At 46.7% G+C, this 18,497-nt stretch overlaps 1 protein-coding gene and 1 long non-coding RNA gene across 2 annotated transcripts; one reads left to right on the top strand and one right to left on the bottom strand.

Annotated features, from left to right (window-relative positions):
* Positions 1-4,515: 4,515 nt before the first annotated feature.
* On the bottom strand, positions 4,516-7,971 carry LOC135829578 (uncharacterized). The gene is made up of 2 exons (XR_010555861.1): positions 7,732-7,971; positions 4,516-5,038 (listed from the first exon to the last, which is right to left on the bottom strand). It is a non-coding gene; the product is annotated as an uncharacterized LOC135829578 (long non-coding RNA).
* A 3,206-nt stretch (positions 7,972-11,177) lies between these two features.
* LOC135829506 (uncharacterized) lies at positions 11,178-16,374 on the top strand. Its single transcript, XM_065341910.1, has 4 exons — positions 11,178-11,584; positions 13,220-13,358; positions 14,184-14,404; positions 15,046-16,374. The coding sequence occupies exons 1-4, from the start codon at positions 11,317-11,319 to the stop codon at positions 15,594-15,596; spliced, it is 1,179 nt and encodes a 392-aa protein (XP_065197982.1). The 5' UTR covers positions 11,178-11,316; the 3' UTR covers positions 15,597-16,374.
* The last annotated feature ends 2,123 nt before the right edge of the window (positions 16,375-18,497 follow it).

Here is an 18,497-nt window from a genome sequence, read left to right as displayed (position 1 = left end):
CTGGTTTTTAGTACTCCCGGGTCCGAAATCTCACCACCAGGCCGGGCTGATCAAAACGTCTGCCGGGTCTGCAGCCTTGTACAAACGTGGATCTGCCGACACTGTGCTGTCGACGACATGTCCGGCAAGGCACCTTGCGTGAAAGCAAGGAACGCTTTTAGAAAGGAAGCTTCTTCTCCAAAATTTTAAAAAAATTGAAAATTATTCCTTCTGAAAATATCATCGCGCTCTTGACCTCGAAGCTGACTGCTGAATGCGATTAAGAAAGAAGATTCCTGAAGATGCACCAGACTGATTCTGGCAAGCCGTCTGTCGTCTGGATATGCACTGTTGTTCGTCATGGTCAGCAATATTCTTCGTTCGTCCTTTCGTTTTCCTGACCACGATGACAAGCAGCTCTCATGCTCAGGTTAGTGCTACTTGTATGTCTGGGCACACAACACATCTGAGATGCACCCACTGACGTTATCGTACTGAAGAATGCAGCAAGGGTTCCTCGGATTCTCTTGATTTCGGAACAAATTTCCTTCACTTTCACCCTCTCCGTATCTTCCCCGTGCCCTCCATGCATGCACAATGGAGCTTGCATTTCAAATGTTGTTTTTATACTTTGGCAGTGCCTCTGCTACACTTTCATAGAGAGTGAGGTCCTGTAAATAGGATCCAACATTGTTGGTGGTGTGTGTGTGTGGGGGGGGGGGGGGGGGGGGGAGGAAGGTTTGCAGCCAGGATGTAGGAATGACACTTCTGCGCAGCAGGTGGCAATAGTCAGAACTGGTCACTCTACAAATCCCATACCTGCCAACCTTTGCAAACCTGAGATCGAATGACATACCTAGGCATGAAAATGTATACAAATGTAGCTCGCGGTGAGGCATGGAACTAATGCACTTTTGGGTGCCTATTACCGCCCTCGATGTCGGGACGATCCCGGCCAAAGCGGGATGGTTGTCAGGTATGAAATCGCAACCGAGAAAACCATTAAATTAAAAGATAAACTCGGCTGGAACGCCGCTTTTCTGGGAATAGAAAATGTGTAATGCCACTTTCGGCTAGTCCTTTTGCAAAAGTGATTCAGTGCCTCCCCAATGCTGTATGAGGGCCAGGACATAGCAACTTTCTGTATGCCGGGGGGGGGGGGGGGGTCATCGTCCGCAACATTGGTAGAGTTACGGTTACATTGTATATGTAGATGCATGTGCATCAGGGATTCATAGCACCTGGGGAGACGACATGAGACCAAAGTACCCAACGCGTTGTGAGTTTTGACCCCATATTGGGTAGTTCTACGTGATCTGTGTTCTGTGCAGCTCTTAATCACAGGCTTGCTCTGTTTAACCCAAACGTCTAGATCAACAATTCTATAGACCTTATTCGATAACATGATTTTTGGACTCGCCTCCAGGGATTTGTCGTAAGCTGGGGCACGCGTACGTGAAACAAGTGGCAAGAAAGGCCCAGTTCGTACAAGGGAGTAGTAATATACCGGTATTTTTCTACTCCTATGTTCCCACACCAAGTCCTCTGTGCACTGAGTGCAGGTCTCTTGCCGCTCCCTGGTTCCCGGGACCCCGGTTCACGTGATTGTGACGTTTATCGAATAAGGTCTATATGCAGACATGCATAAATAAACCCTTCCACAAGGACGGCTCAAACAGGCAGCCAAGGAGTGAAAATTTCACTCCTGTGGCTAGGGGTGAAACGAAGGCCTCAATTTGCCAAATGAACTTTCTCCATCGAAACGAACGAAGGTGTCGAATGATTCTTTTACCAGTTCACAGTTCCTGTTCACGCGCACTCCCGGAGGGGGGCTACTATGCACTTGTAGTGACACTTACCGTAAGCCAAGTTGCACCTATGGAAGCCAAGTGGAACATGACTAGTTGACTGTACAGACTACAGTACAGTATACATGCACATGTATACAGTGAAGATCAGTGCATGCATGCCTGCCGTAATCGTATGTTGACCTTCGTTCGAATTGAAAAGAGAGGGTCGTTTCGAAAAAGAAAAAAATAGCTCAATGGAAGTATGATGCTGCTGACAATTCAAGACTCACTGAAATCGCCTTTCTGGAATGAATCATGCACTCTAGGTTCATCCAATTGGATATGGACTCAAATCATTGTTACACCATTCTTGTTTGGTTAGTTATTCTACATCCCATAGCATGTACAATCCACCTTGTGAATAATGTACCTCGGGTTTACAAAACAACTCGCAAATAACGACACAATCTTCAGATCTAGTGACCATTTGATTGCATACTTCCAACCTCACGAGTAACAACAATACACCAATAGCGGCACTTTTCTCATTCACAATCGAGGGTCAGTATTCCCCAGGTTGACTGCAATTGCCAATCAAACAGGAGGGGCGAAAGTCGACCACGGCTGAAAAGGCGTAAAGAAAATGTATGTCATGAGCTATATGGCAGAAGGAGGAAGTAGGTTTTCTGAGAAAGCAAGAAACAGAGGTGAATGAAGCACCATGTCTGTCCATGCAGTGGATAGAATTATTGTATTGAAAGACAGGCTCTTTATGTCAGCTTGCTACTATTATACCTACATTTGCTTTCTGCCTTTTTCATGCAGGATTCTGAAAGCTGGAGCAGCTCTGCTTACCTCGACCACTGAACTTACAACTAACTTCCACCCAAGTTCAAGGCAGTATTATGATGAATCAAGCACGCTTGCCATCATTTCGTCATTGCAAAGTACATCGACAATATAGATTTGGTGCTAACTATGTATGATGTAGAGTGTGCTCTATGTATCTATACTACTGATTGGCCTACATTGTACTTATGTGGGCTGAGAGTAATCGATTGTGCTGTATGGCAGTTTACTTGCATGCCATAGATGTTCACATTGCACACAGCTACTGAATTGCTTTCTGTTGCACTGGCCTACTGCGGCCCACTGCAAATAGATTGTAGTGGCATGGGCCATGCCATAATTATAGTAGTATACCGGTACTACACCAACAGTTTCACTGGTGCACTGTACTTACTGGTACGAGTAGATCTACATCATGCACAGCCGTGTCACTGCTTTTCGCTCTTTTTATTAATTTACTGTACTGTACACATTTTGGCACAGCTCTTCCACAAAGAGTTCCTAGTATTTTCTTCTGCATACCTACTGTATACAGTGACGTGACTGGTAACATCTATGGCTGTGAAATCACAAATGCCTGGGTTGACAGCCTCGAACCTATACGATTTGTTTCTAAGAACGTGCTATAAGAAGTATTCTATTAAAGTATTCTACTGTAGCTCGCAGGACATGGAGTGCAATTACGTAAAGTTTGGAACACCACTCTTCTGTGATTTGGATGTCAAATTATGAAATTCAGTGTGTGAGGTAAACCCATGCATGGCATTCACTGCTATAGTATGACTCGGGGTAAAGTGTTCCAATGCATACTCATTATAGTGAGTAAGTGCGTGTCAGTTAATCGGTGCCCAACGTTGTTGCTGCTGGATAACATATTCCGAGATAACTGAAGCTGCACAGCCATCTAATGTTCAAACATGCATCGAAGGGGCCGTAACGAGATCTGCAAGGCATGATTCTATACCTGTACTGTAAGACATGTATATATAACGAGAAAGTAAATCGAACGCTTTAAGTTAACGGATGACATTTCTTCGTTATAATAAGATCCGTTGAGGCCGTACTGCTTCATATATGTTGTGTGTGGATAGGCCGGAATACTGCAAGGTCGTTTAACATATCTTCTCGTTAACTTATGAATTTTGGACAATCGTTAAATTTGCGACTCGTTATAATAACATGTCTTACAGTATTCGATGTTCCCTAGCAGGACATTCATCTGCCTCATTTTCTCTGTGCTGCAATGATGAGCGAAACAGCATATTGTCGTCAGATTGAGTATTGTGCATGACAGACGTGTATGTAGTGGTAAAGCTCAAATACATGTGTGTACAACATAACAATCAATAACAATCCCCGTGTTTTACAACAGCACAAACCCAGCACCGCAATTCTTAATTTTGGGCTGTGGTGTTCTTAGTATTCCAGGCTGGATGTTCTAGGCTTCCACGCTCTTGGGCGCACAACTTTACTGTGCCGAAGAATATTTTCAGCCAATGAACCCAGTGCTTGGTGGCAGATGAGTGTCATGGAACAGCATTTTGCATGTGGCCTTCACTACATGCACATGTACAACGTTCAATTGATTCGGACTTTTGCAGTTATGAGCAAGGTCCCCACGAATGGTCATGTCACTTCACAGAATACATGAACTGATAGAGTAGACCTCGGTCCCCTCAGAGAACGCTTGGGGAAGTCGGTTTCAACTGAGGACATGTCCAAAACCATGCAAAGTACTTGAGCTACTCATGAACCCCACAATTATCAGGCCCGCCGGAACCAGTCTGGTTGGTCAGGTTATCACCGGACCAACTTGTTGGCCACCAACAAATGTTTCCTGCTGTGGTGGACGTGTGTACCTGCCATATCACACACAAAGTATAAAAGGCCATGAAACTACCGGACCAATCAAAAACTGCTTCCGGCGGTACTGATTATAGTACAGGTTTAAAAAGCGGCTCCATTTTTGTCATACATCAAACCAACTCTGTCATTGCTATGCTCTCAAAAAGAGTAGTGATTTTTATTCACAAATGAATCACAATGCTATAAGAGAAATTCGATATTCTCCAATTTTAGGGGCGCTGCAGTACTATGCAAAAATTAATGTTGCTTGGTCATTGTTATGAAGCAGTCACCTCAGTACAGCAATTAAACAGGCTGATTATGTGAACGAGATTCACGGCAAATCTTCTTCCATCAGTGCTGTTTAGTCTTGAGTGGTCCACTGAGGCAGGAAAACAACCTGTTCGGTTCTTCCATGCGAGAAACAGAAATTGAACATGTTCCAGGGTGGAGGTGGCGAGTATCGGCAATGTAATGCACCTTTAGGCCAACACGACCATCATTCCGACATGGATTCTCAAACACCTTCGCTCGTGAGAGTACCTCAGAGTGGTATTCATCAACAGATGGCAATCCTGTAAAACACATGAAAAGACATAGCAGCAACACAAAGAAACCTAATGTTATAAAAACGAATTCGAAAAACAAAGTCTACTGAACCAAGGTACAACCACACTCCAGGAGGCAAGCAAAAGTGCATATAATCCGAAGGTTGCGATGCCTGTATGTATTGTATTTATGTATTAAATGGATTCTCCACAGGCCTTAGCCTAAATCGAGGGAGTCCCTGTCATGCCACACTGGATACAACATGCTACCAGAATCACTTTCCCCAGTATTGATGATCTTTTCTTAGGGTGTTATATAAAACACATCTGTAGCCACTTCATCTTGCTCACGAAATCATACACCACCACATAAACGGGCCCTTCGGCTATTTTACTTTGGGTGGTGATGTATGATAATTATTGATAATAGGGCTGAAACGATTATATCGGTTATCCGTCTAATCGATCATTACAAGGAAACGATTTCGATTACGCTGTCTGTTTCGATTACGCGATTCTAAAAAAAAGAAAACGTCTGCAAGAATCAAAAGATGTCATGTACAGCACTACTAGATACTATACTTTGTCCTTTTCCTCGTTTCTTTTTGTTGTCCATATGTTTTCCAGTAGGGCTGTGAAAAAAACTTAAAAAAACTGACTGTCTGCACCTGCACGTGATGTGCCACTGCATTGTGTAGAGTACGGGTGTAATACGCGACCGAGTGACAAGGCAAAACTGGTTCAGTCTCTCCGGCAAAACACAGGTAGTATTCTCAGGGAACAATATTGCACACACGGAACGACAAACGTAGGTGACACAGAATTACTTATAGTATATTGAAAGACTCAATAAGTGAAGGGAAGACGACAGAAACAACGGAGGCAAAGACTCTGCAACAACTGAGCTGGGCAACTGACACACGGATCTATATATATGGTACGAGATTGCCAGTTACAGCTCCGAGCGCTAGCTAGCGAATGAAAGCAAGGGATCTGATGGTGTCAGCAATGCATAGTGCAATACATAGTAATACATAGTGATTTGTGTAGGGGGAAGTCCGTCTACTACGCTACATAGTAATACATAGTGATTTGTGTAGGGGGAAGTCCGTCTACTACAACGGGGTTTATCTGCATGTGTGTCAACACGGCATGCTTTGTGCTGGTCTGGCGCGACAATTTCTAGGACACAGTAATCGATATCATAATCGATAATCGAATCGATGCAAGGGTAGGTTAACCGATAGTTGAAAAGTGTAATCGGTTCACCCCTAATTGATACCATATCCAAGTCTGACTCGCACCGTGAGATCCTGGCAACAATATTACCTGGTACATGATATATTCAGACACTGACATAAGCATCTTTTTGGAACAACACGTGTGCCTATCTGCTAGAGTAATGTGACACACATGCAGAATCAGTCATAGCTAATTTGACCCCCTCACTGTTGTATGCGCAGACTCCACTTCGCGGTGTCAAGTACTCTTCTTTCGGTGGGCTACTCCACTCAGGCGCTTGTCTTAAAGGACTCACATTCATCCTGCAAACCTACGCGACTAGCATAGTTTTCACTGTCGGCCGAAGTGCGTGCATTGCATACATTGAGATTCACTCCCTCCGTACAGGCCAGTACAGAGCTGCCCACCAATTGAGTCTGTTTTGCGTACTCAGACTCAGTCTGATTTTCCGTATCTTGCAGTGTGTTGCGTACTGCCGTGTACATTGCATGCATACTTGCACTACAAAGGTTTTTTGACACGCACATGCATGTCAGTGGCTGCATTTGGTAGTGTAAAACATGTGTGACTTGCACTCACGACATTATTTTTTGTGCTACATGTACATGTTGTCGTGGTACGGCATGCACTCGCTTTGGTACAAGACTATTCATCGCTCAGCTTACACTTGCAATGCTTCTACACAGCTGATTGATCCTCTTCGATTTTCTATACCATTTGCTCAAATTCTGTAGTGCGGACAAGGAGTGATTTTCCGTACAAATACAGAAAAATATGGAGGGCTGGTACTTGGTAGCACTGCTAGTATGGTAGTGCCAGGCTAAGCTGGCTGGAAGATCAAATACTTTTTTGGTTCTTTCAGTCATTTTCACGACTATATTTTCTTTATCATGATCCCCGGGGTGTGACGTTCTTACGAGTGCAGAAACTCAGTCTTTCTAACCGAGTCTCACGTCCACTGTGAATTTGTTCTTCTTTTATTCACACTGCCATGTATCGATTCATCGCTTCTTCCCACCCGAGATCCTGTGCAACAGCGATTTAAAGATTGGCTTTATCAAATAGTGATCAGAGAGAGAGAGAGAGGATCAGTTGTCGCTGCTGTGACAGCTGCATAGAGTGTAGATTGGTGCAAACATCATTGCCCAGCAGAACCGTATTCATAGGGACCTGCGTTTAGCATTTGGAAGCTATTTTTTAGAATTTGTACAGGCCCAATAAGCCTGAAGAGAAGAACACCTAACTTAGACTATCCTAACGTTATCGAACGCACTGCCAAAGTAAAAACAACATTTGAAATGCAGACTCGATCGTGCATGCATGGAGGGCATGGGGAAGAGACGGAGAGGGTGAAAGCGAAGGAAATTTGTTCCGAAATCAAGAGAATCCGAGGAACCCTTGCTGCATTCTTCAGTACGATAACGTCAGTGGGTGCATCTCAGATGTGTTGTGCGCCCAGACATACAAGTAGCACTAACCTGAGCATGAGAGCTGCTTGTCATCATCGTGGTCAGGAAAACGAAAGGACGAACGTAGAAGATTGCTGACCATGACGAACAACAGTGCATATCCAGACGACAGACGGCTTGCCAGAATCAGTCTGGTGCATCTTCAGGAATCGTCTTTCCTAATCGCATTCAGCAGTCAGCTTCGAGGTCAAGAACGCGATGATATTTTCAGAAGGAATAATTTTCAAAATTTTTTAAATTTTGGAGAAGAAGCTTCCTTTCTAAAAAAAAAAAGCGTTCCTTGCTTTCACGCAAGGACCCCTTGCCGGACATGTCGTCGACAGCACAGTGTCGGTAGATCCACGTTTGTAGGCTGCAGACCCGGCAGACGTTTTGATCAGCCCGGCCTGGTGGTGAGATTTTGGACCCGGGAGTACTAAAAACTGCTCGCATCCCAGGGTGCTCAGTTTCGCTCTATCCGATCGAGTAAGGCTTCCAGAAAGGCCCTCAGGTGCGCGGCCTGCGGTGCCATAATATACCTCGTTTGTGTCACTGGTGGCGTTCCTGCGGATGCGGTGGCTTAAGCTTTGGCTTTGGCTTTGGCCACTCTCACGCGAACCGTGAAATTTTGTTATTTTTTATTTTTTTTTACCATTGATTGGAGGGCTAGAATGGAAGGCTATATCACAACATCCCGGCAGGCCGGCCAAGAAATGGTAGGACTCTTCTGGCCATTCTGATTTCGAAGGACAAATTGGGCTTACACTTCACTTGTAGCTACTAGTTTTTACACCTCTGCTTTGCTTGAAAGTTTACTTTAGTTTAGTTTTTGACGTTGGGGAGTCACAACGACACAAGCAAGTCGAAGTGACTGTCACCACCACATGCACGCATGATGCATATGCACAGTGCAAAATGATCACTAGTGGATGATCGAGTATTTTTTTATTTTATATTTTTTAAAGTAAACGTGAAAGAGAGAAAAGAAAAAGAAAAAGTAGTACAGCACACGGGGTCGCCGTGGTAAACAAAGCTTTAAAGAGAGAGAAGAAGGAAAAGAAAAGATAAGAAAGAAAGAGAGGTAAGCAACTCCATGTACATCAACCGTACTTGTGTCATACGCTTACAATGAACACTCAGCAGCCGCCAGAACAGCCGAGTGAACAGGAAGTGGCACTGAAGAGCGCCGGCGGTAGCCGCGCAGACTAGCAACCATGGCTCTCACTGGGCTGAAGGACAGTTTGGTCCGGACGAAAGCCATGGTGACGGAAAAAGGCTCGTTGCGCTTGTCGCTCAGTTTGCTGGCAATCCTGGCAAAAAGTGCAGATGAGGCCTTTCCCTGTCCACCAGTGGTGGAGAACACAATGGGCACAAAGGAGGAGTGCTCTACCTCCAGAACTCGCCGCTCACATAATCATTTCCTCCGCTTCTCCTGCTCATGCTTTCTGTAGACAGGCGGGAGTGTAAGGATTCGATTTGAGGGGACAAAAGGGTTGAACACCCGAACATCAAACATTGTCCTCTCAAACCTACTCCCATACAACCCCCGCGCTGCCACATCCAGCCTAGCATGGTCTTCGATGTTGGTCGACCGAAGAGGGAACATTTCACCGGACAGGGGCTCCAGTGCAGGCTCCACACAGACATCGTGGGCTACTTCCCGCAGCAAATTGGCGGTGAGGTCGCGAATCTCATTGTGCCGCATTCCAGGGAAGCCACCAACTGAACAGGACAGTGCATGCGTCGTGTCAAACTGCTTGCCGCAGACGCATTATGCTCAGCGCCAGCACCGGGAACAGCTCTTAAACACCACCCCCGGCACCAGTCCCGATTACCTTCGACGTTCCTTCCCGTACTGTTTCCTTGAATTGTGGAACAGCCTCCCCGAGGACGTCTTTCCCCGTCTGGCCAATCACTCTCCACTCACAGCTTTTAAAAAAGGTGTCAACAAACACATTTCAGACCAGCCATGGTCTTGGGACGTGCTTTGAAGCCCATCATGTTGATCGTCTCACTGTTCTTTCCAGATCGCACCTCTCGGTTTGGGGAAGCGCATTGAAGCACCCCATACTAACGGTCTATACTGTCCTCTCTTGGTCACCACTCTCCCTATTACCTATATTGTAATTGCCATTCATGTATTGCGCTTCAGATTTTCTTCCGTTTTTGTCTCTTGGTGCGTTACCGGCATGGCGATACTGAGACCTAATGGTCAGTGGAGTGCCTGTAGCCTCACCAGCACTGCTACTATCTGTGACTGTGGCGACCACAATTCAATGTCTCGTCCTCCCCTAACCGTATCCAACTCTCTCTCTCTCAGCTCTCTTTTTATCTGTCTTTTCGTACTCTTTTTTCTTTGTCAGCTTTCCTGGTGGTTATGTGCTTTTTCAAGTAAATAAAAAAAGAAAAGACGCAATGGGTTGGCAGTCACGTCGGGGAGGGGTCCAGCCGTATCGTAGGCACAAGGCATCGCGAAATCCCGACTTCGGCATCGTGAACTGAAAGCGGTGAGATGGCCGACACGTGAGCCAACTTGAGGCACCCTTCTCCGCAGCCAGATCCAAGATCCTTTGGTCGTCCAGGCTGAGCTGGTCCCTGAAGGAGGACAGGGCCACAGCTTGATCATGGCGTGCGGTCACACGTACATCCAACTTGGCGGCTTTGATGGCAGCAAACACATCTTCAGTGGATTCCTCCTGTTTCAGTAGCCTCTCCACTAGTGGTTTGGTGATGGAGACAGAGGCGGAGTACTGGCTGGATAAACCGGTAGGGATGATGAGTCCCAGGCCACCATTGCGACAGGGGAGCGATCGAGTATCGTATACGCGTATATCTACGATGTAGTTCGTACCGCTTCTGGACGCCAAGCGCGCCAGCCGAGTTGCTTTGGTGATCAGCTGTCACGTAGATCTACGTCTGTATAATCTACCAGAATCTGGCAGTAGATCTACCAGGTCCATGCCCTGGTAGATCATTCATGATTCAGGATTATTATCAGGCGCACTACCGCCGTACCGGATACCTGCCTCCCAAGCTTCCCTGCATGCATGATAGTTTCACCTTCATCGGCTTTCATTATTCTTTTGTTCTGGAAAAATCCCAGGTTGGCCGAGTGGCGTTGTCAGACATGATTGTAGAAGGCGAGCGGCTGAACAGGATCAAAAATGTCAAAGACCAAGACAAGAGTATAAGTGTACGTGTAACGCCTGATGCGTGATGGACCAGAGTGACGGATTGGAGCTACATGTACATGTATGCTGCATTCCCGAGTCGGGCTTTGCGGTGGCATGCCAGTGGCTGATGCCATGGGCTAACGTTGACACTGACAGCCTCAATGTTTACCATTGTTTACCAGGTCTAGAACAGGACAGCACGCCTACTCGCGAACTATCATGAACACCCATGCTGCTCTGCCGACGAAGATTTTTTGGCACTTCACGAGTAGGTGAAACCGCTTCCAGGACGCGACAGAATGAGTGGTTCGTTGTGTTTGGATGTAGCGACACCTGAGAGATGATACCGTGCCTGCACCCCAAATTACTGCTCTTCGCCAGTCGTAATGGCCGATCGAAGGAGAGGAAGTAGCAGGAGTATTTCTGTCCTGCTTCGTTCACAATGGCGTGTGGGTGTTTGCGATGTGCTCTCCGGTATCGACGAACAAGAAGCGCCCGCTATTCGCTGTATCTACTCGCGCTTCTGTCGTTGATGACGCTGGCACTGATCGCTAGACGAGTGGTACGACACGAGTGGGCGAACGAAGGGAAGGGTGCTGCGAAGCCGCTCAAGTCCAAAGTAACGCGAAGCAGACTAGAGAGAGATCCTGTTTCGCTGCTGAAGCGTATGCCGCTGGATCCTCTTCTGGGAAGTCGGAGCAAGAAAAATGGTGAGGCAATGAATGAAAAATAATGATAATCATGCCGGCCTAGTGCCTTCGAGCCGTCAGCATTGTTACTAGTAGAGACGTTATTACAGTGTTTGTGCATTTTAGCGTTGGGGTCGACCAATACTCGGCAATATCCTCCACTTCGTAATTCTTTGCTTGTGCTGGACAACAAAGGCAGGAGGATAACATAAAAGTGAATATGCCATGGAAAAATAAAAGGTGAATAGGCCAGGTGTCAGTGTGGTGCCAGGTGTAGCTACAGCCTACACGCGTCTGACCCGCCAATCCTAGGGCAGACAATGTGTGTACTAATCATGTTTATCTCTTGACTTCTCGGGTGCACAATGACTGTGTTGACAGGGTAAGATCATACAATGAGAAATACAGTCAGACCTCGCTTATCCGGTTCTCTTTTATCCGGATCCCTCTCCATCCGGAAGAAAATCGTTGGTTACCGATTTACCGCATATTCCATGCACACATACAATATGTGTGTTCGATTATCCGGTTCCCTCGCCTATCCGGATATTTTGTTGTTGTTGCGAAAAACGGATGTGTGCGGTTAAGCGAGGTCTGACTGTAGCCGCATGATCAGAATCTGCAGAGTAACCACTGTACCACTGTAAAGTGATACACTTCCGCAGCTCGAAAATTTAGAATTTTTCAAGAATTGCGCTGGTTCACGATGAGAATCTTTCGCGATCAAATCTCTTCAATTAGATCTTGTACAGTCTACGATCAATGTCCAGAGCAGTTTGCTGCGATTTATATTGGCTGGGAATGTGCAATGGTCGCGAAAATAGCGAAATTTAATCTCTAGCGAAAGTGTGTCACTTTACAGCAGCAAAATGAGATTGCAAGGTGCCTGCCGGACCCCGTTTTCCCGCTGGGTTTGCATTTCACCAATCAGGATTGAAGCACGATACTGTACCTTATTCCCGTAAATATGTTACTTCAGTAACGTCTGGCGCTAGCCAGGGTCCGCACAGCTTTAATTCCGCGTTTGTTTGTTTGTGCCATCCCGTACCTGTCCCGTACCGTACCATCAAGGACAGCATCGGCATGCCGACATATGTCTGGCGCTATCCCGTACCTGTCCCGTACCGTACCATCAAAGACAGCCGCCCACAATAATATTCAAATAGGGCTTTCAAATGCAAGATCATAACGTGAAGCAACTTGGAAGAATAAGTATGTATGCGAAGTGTATCAGTGGAATGCATGCAGGGCGATAGTGCGGGTTCGAATCCTAGGTTATGTCTTAAAAAATAATGGGAGAAATGAAAAATTTATAACATACCTACGCTTTTTTTCCTAGGTCATCAAGGTGATAGACGGTATCGTATTACCCTCGAATGCAAAGAGAAAGTTGACTCTCGCTAGGCAAAAAAGCATAGCGTAGGGCCCTGAGCTTCCAAGCTCTCTCGTATTTATTTTTATTTTTTTACTTTTAACACAGCCCTACCGGAAAACAGGTGGAGAACAAAAAGAAACGAGGAAAAGGACACAGCATAGGGGATGTAGGGACGACATGCCGATGTGCTGGGAGCAACTCAAACGACCAGAGGTCTCGGCGTCAGCGCTGCCAACTAGGCATCAAAACACTGTTTCTTGTGTGTCGGTTGTGGTATGCAGATTGGCCGAAGAACTTGCACCTTTTGCGCGTGTCGGTGTTCACCGGACCCATGCTGTTGACAGCGCCGCACGGCATACCGCTCTGGAGAGGTGATAAACTCAAGGGAAACGAACCAGGTACAAGCAGCGTGGCGTGGAGGTGAGCTACACTGCAAGTGTCGCGGACATGTTAAAAATCCAATGGGATCTCCGGGGCTCGCACACTTACCGCTTTTAGTGCGTATGTACGCTGTAGTTCAAGTACATGCTGTAAAAAATGGACCGTTACTAAATGCAGCCGTGCTCATGGCTGCAAGGCCAGCGCCCCGTGGCTCTGCTTGACTTCTCAGCGGATTTCAATGTCCACTACAGTAGTTTCTCAGTGGGTGTATGTGCTGCATGAATTCCTAGCCACCAAGCGCCTGCAGTCATGCTAGGTAAAATCCAACTGAAAGTGCATACTATGTTGTGCCCCGACTTGCAAATGTGCCTCCTTTATGATTGAGGCCTGTACAGCATACATATTATTCAGGGGCGTAGCTGGTCCCCCTTCTAGGGGTCAGGGGGGGGGGGGGCACGGCTGCATTTGTGTAGGATGGCAGGTGCATGCCTTTCATTGTCATTATGTGCATGCTAAACCTAGGTCGAAATGTTTAGGGGGAGGAGTGCATGTGCCCCCCCCCCCCCCCCCCCCGTGTGGGCTCTGCGCCTGGTATTGGCAGTGTGATGCAGTGCCCGTGGGTTCTTTGAAAGTCTCTTTTGTGTAGCAGAATGGTGCCCTGCTTCGCCCATTCTTGGCTGACAATTATGTCTTTGCATTGACTGCTTTTTCTTGTGTTTGTGTGGGTATGCGTTTGTGGTTGTGTGTTTGTGTACGCATGTCTGTGTCTGTACATCTGTGTGTGTGTGTATTGATCTATATGCATGCGTGCGTATGTGTGTGTGTGTGTGTGTGCACGTCTGTGTGTGTGTGTATCTGACACAGGAGTGCATTCATGGACCCGCTACGCGGCGTGGCCACGGCCCTGACATGGCGTGACATCAGCGTGACGTCGGAGCTAAGCCGCAGCCGCAGTCAGCAGCCCATTCTAGACCCTAACTACCTGCTGCCCCAGGAGACATTCCTGGAACCCTGGTCTGTGTTCTTGCGTGCACACTTCAGAGAGTACGGTGATCAGGCGGTGCTTGTTGACGTACATGGAATGGGTAAGGACAACTAAGCAGGGGCGTAGCTGGTCCCCCTTGTACGGGCGGGGGGCACGGCCGCATACATGTACGTGTAGGATGGCTGGTGCATGTCATTCATGGTCATTATGTGCATGCTGAACTTAGGTCGAAATGTTTAGGGGGGGGGGGGGGGGGTGTACATGTACGTGGCCCCCATGGGCTATGCGCTTGGACAACTGTATGCGAGTGGTCTGTTTCGTTTCCACACTGCGGTATTGTTTACAACATCAAATTTGCTGAGGATTGCAAACCTGTCTACTGTTAAACGGATAGTTTTAGCAAAAGGAGTGTTTTTGCTAAAGTTTTGTGGTGCCAATCGAAATTTGCATGTACAGTACAGTACAAGTCATCCTTCTTTTCAAACCCCGTCAGTTACAGGCCCAGTCACAAAGAATAAAAAATGATTGAAAATTCTGTGCTGGTCTTTGGTGTCGTGTTGTCGGTTGTGATGGTGAATGCTTTGGATTGTATTGTGAATCATGGCTTCCATGCGGTATTACACCGGTAGCACACAACAAAAACATCCAAGCACCATTTTTTAACTTGTTGGACCAAGTGTTACTTTTCAAAACAGGTATGTTTTTTGCCGTGTGTTTTCTGTTCCCGTGAATCTCCTCCAGCTGACGATCATGGCAGCGACTGTACTATCGGCATTGCGCCGTGGAATCGCACGCAGCCTGCGGAGGCAACGCGCTGCCAGCAGTGCATCCAGGAGCGCCTGGCTGCCGTGTTCCCTGCGTTTCGCTTCAAGCAGCTGCCCTACTTCACTGGCGACTGGGACGACCGGGTGTCCGCCAGACAGCAGCATGGCAATGGTAACGGCAATAACAATCTAGGTCGCATGACACTAAGCAGACAGGCAGCACACCTGGGCATGCGAGCCGTGCAGCTGGAAATGACCATGCGATTACGCAACGCCATCATCGGTGCGGCAAACACGACGACCACCGACCCTCCGGGCCCGCGCATCGGCGGCTGGCACTACGGCAAGCTACAGGAGTTTGCCGACACGCTGCGCGTGTGCGTGCTGCGTTTAGCAAGTGCTGGCACCAAGCCCCCGGTCGTCACGTTACCAACAACAATGCCATTATCAGCGCACCCTGTAACGCCGACTAGTGAAGAATCTCAGAAAGTTACCGAACAGATCGCCAAAGACACTGGCGGCGCATAGGTTGATCCTTGAAATGGATGCATTCTGTGTGTTTGCGTCATTTGACACGTCGGCTAACCTGTCGTAACCCCAACCCTATATCTATAGCTCGGTGGCAGCAGTGTTCAATACGTAGTAAGATCTATATTTCTACTACTGCAAGTCGACAAATTTTCGACCCATTCAAATTTCGGCTGCAACACATTTTCGGCCTGTACTGCTGCTGCCTGTACACACTGTCACACTGAACCTTGCAGCACAAAATTTCGGCTGCGACAAATTTTCGGCCAAATATGATCAGGCCGAAAATAGCGGAAAATAATTAAGCGCCAAATATTCAGTTGTCTTACAGTACTTAGTTCTAGCAGCGAGTCGACTCCCTGGTTCTAGTTATCCTGAACACTAATTATTATGATGAAGAAAGGAAAAGGACAAAATGTTACGAGTTATGACAAACTGTCCACCAACGTAACCAGATATTATACAGTCAGCGAGTGCGACAAAATGGCACAAAACTGACAAGGAGTACTGAGTGCCATTTTGTCACACTCGCTGACTGTATAAGATCTGGTTACGTTGGTGGACAGTTTGTCATAACCCGTAACATTTTGTCCTTTTCCTTTCTTCATCATAACTATATTGGCTCACCATCCGAGTTCAAACTAATAATTATATAATTATATTATTATTGACAGCCCTGTCAATTCCAACTTAGGGCCATATTTTTGCTGACCTATTAATTTTATCCTCTTACCAAGAGCAACCTTCAACGGCTGACTACTGAAGTCGTTTTCTGGTATTATTGTTGAAGAAGGAAGAAGAGGTTGTTGCGACTTCGGCGACACTGGGGGAATTGTGTGTCGCTCCCTACTGCGTGGGAGTCGCGCATTTCCTGCCGACTTAAATTCCGGCTCACTAACTTGACATGAGCTGATTGTTTAGGGACCATCGCAAAAGTTCGCAGAAGCCCCTGAAACGAAGAGCATACGTTTGGGGGGGGGGGGGGGGGAGGGAGTCGGTGCGAAAATCGCAAACCGGGCTTCAATTCAAAAAAGTATTGACGACATAATTATAGGAGCTGTAGGATTAGCATGCCATCACAGCCGGCGTAGATCGCTTGAATGTGAAAGCAATATACACCAATCAACGTTCATTGTAATGCTCAAAGGATACAACTGCATAGCTCTAGCTGTTCTCGTTCTTAGATCACCCACTGCAAGGTGATATCATCGTTGCATTTATAAAGTGCTGTACATTGTTACACACTGATACAACAATGCTTGTGTAGTATATTATAATAATTATTACTAGTATGTGTGAGCATCGAAGTGAAAAAATGAAGCCCATATTGTGACTGTCGTTTCGTTTGAGGGGGGAGGGAGGGGGGTCAGGCCCGAAACTCACGGTCTTCGTTTCGGGGGCTTCTGCGAACTTTTGCGATGGTCCCTTAGTAACTGGTGGTGTTTGTGGACCGTGATTATAGCGTAACCTGTAGTTCCTTAAGTAAAAGTGGGGAGGTTTCCTGCAGTATCATGAACAATAAAGAGTAGAGCCCACACACATCATGGTGAAATGAGTTGAATTATTGGAGTGTTTAAAATGGAAGAGAGCGTGTGGGCTGTTGTAGTTCCTTGGTCCTTTTTCTTTGCTATAATAATAATAATTATTATTATTAATTATTATAGCAATCAAGGTAGGGTAGCAAGATACAATGACAGCACTGGAATATCGAGGTGTGATTTCTCTCATTTCTCACAAAAACGTGCAGAAAACAAGGGTATACAAGTAAGAACTACGCGCACGCGTGACAAGTGTGTATCAGCAACAAAAAAAAGTGAGAACGAATGATAATAATAAAAATAACAAACAAGAAGTTGACAAACCACATTTAGGCACAAGTGGCAACAACGTTGCCACACTACACAAACGAACATTATTTGAACAATTTTAGGGTAATAACACTATCTTTCTGGACACACAAATTCGGCTTATGAATGCGCTGACAAACAGCTTCCAAAACTTGTAACTGCAACAGATAACCATGCCGAGCACGGCACAAAACAGAAAAACAGGAATCAGAATAAGTACGGCAACAGTCAGTACTGTAGAGACCAAATGATTGTATACTGAAGACTTCTTATTACGAGACGTACCACACGATCTCGACTCACGCGCACAACCTCACACTCACTCTCACCCCCACTCAGCTCACCTTCTCCCTCACTGCTCAAACCAGAACCTGCTCCATCATCCACACCGGTTTGAATCTCCTCCTCACTTGTAAAGTTGTATCGTCCTGCGTCTCACCTTCACCATCAACGCCAGCCGCAAATGCCGTTGCCTTCATGTTAGTCGTCGTCCTCTCCGATTGTTTCCTTTGTACGTTTACCGTGAATTCATAGGTCCGGTTGTAATCTGCTGTAGATCTGCGTGGTCTGTCATTTGCTGCTTTGTTTTTTGGATCAGTTGCTGTTGTTGTTAGATGTGAAGCTGGTGTTGTTGTTGGATCTCCAGAACCGAGCTGCCAGGGCAGTGTTTGGCCAGCCACCCCGCTCTCATGCTCAACCCCTCCTGACCAGCTTGCAGCTCTACAGCATTCAGGAGCTGCACAAGCAGAAAATGCTGAGGTTTGTGTGGCGTTGCCAGCACAATCGAGCCAGCCCAGCCCTCCAGGACAAGTTTCGAAGTGCTCATGGAAACACCACCCGGCTCCAGCAAGGACAGGGTTTGCGCCTGCCGCTAGCCCGGTCAGCAGCAGGGACATCCCGTCCATCGCACTGTGGTGCCATCCTCTGGAACACCCTCCCCAGCGAAGTTCGCCTACTCAATCGTCCCAGTGAATTCGCCGTAGCTGCACTGCCCTTCACGCTGGCGGGCTAGATCTGCAAACTCCGTGAATTCTCCCGCCTTCTGTGTTCACAG

Source organism: Sycon ciliatum, chromosome 13 (genome assembly GCF_964019385.1).
Source record: "Sycon ciliatum chromosome 13, ocSycCili1.1, whole genome shotgun sequence".
In the NCBI taxonomy this organism is placed as follows: Eukaryota; Metazoa; Porifera; class Calcarea; order Leucosolenida; family Sycettidae; genus Sycon; species Sycon ciliatum.
The sequence above is the reverse complement of the archived record's forward strand: the minus strand, read 5'-3'. Positions and strand labels throughout refer to the sequence as shown.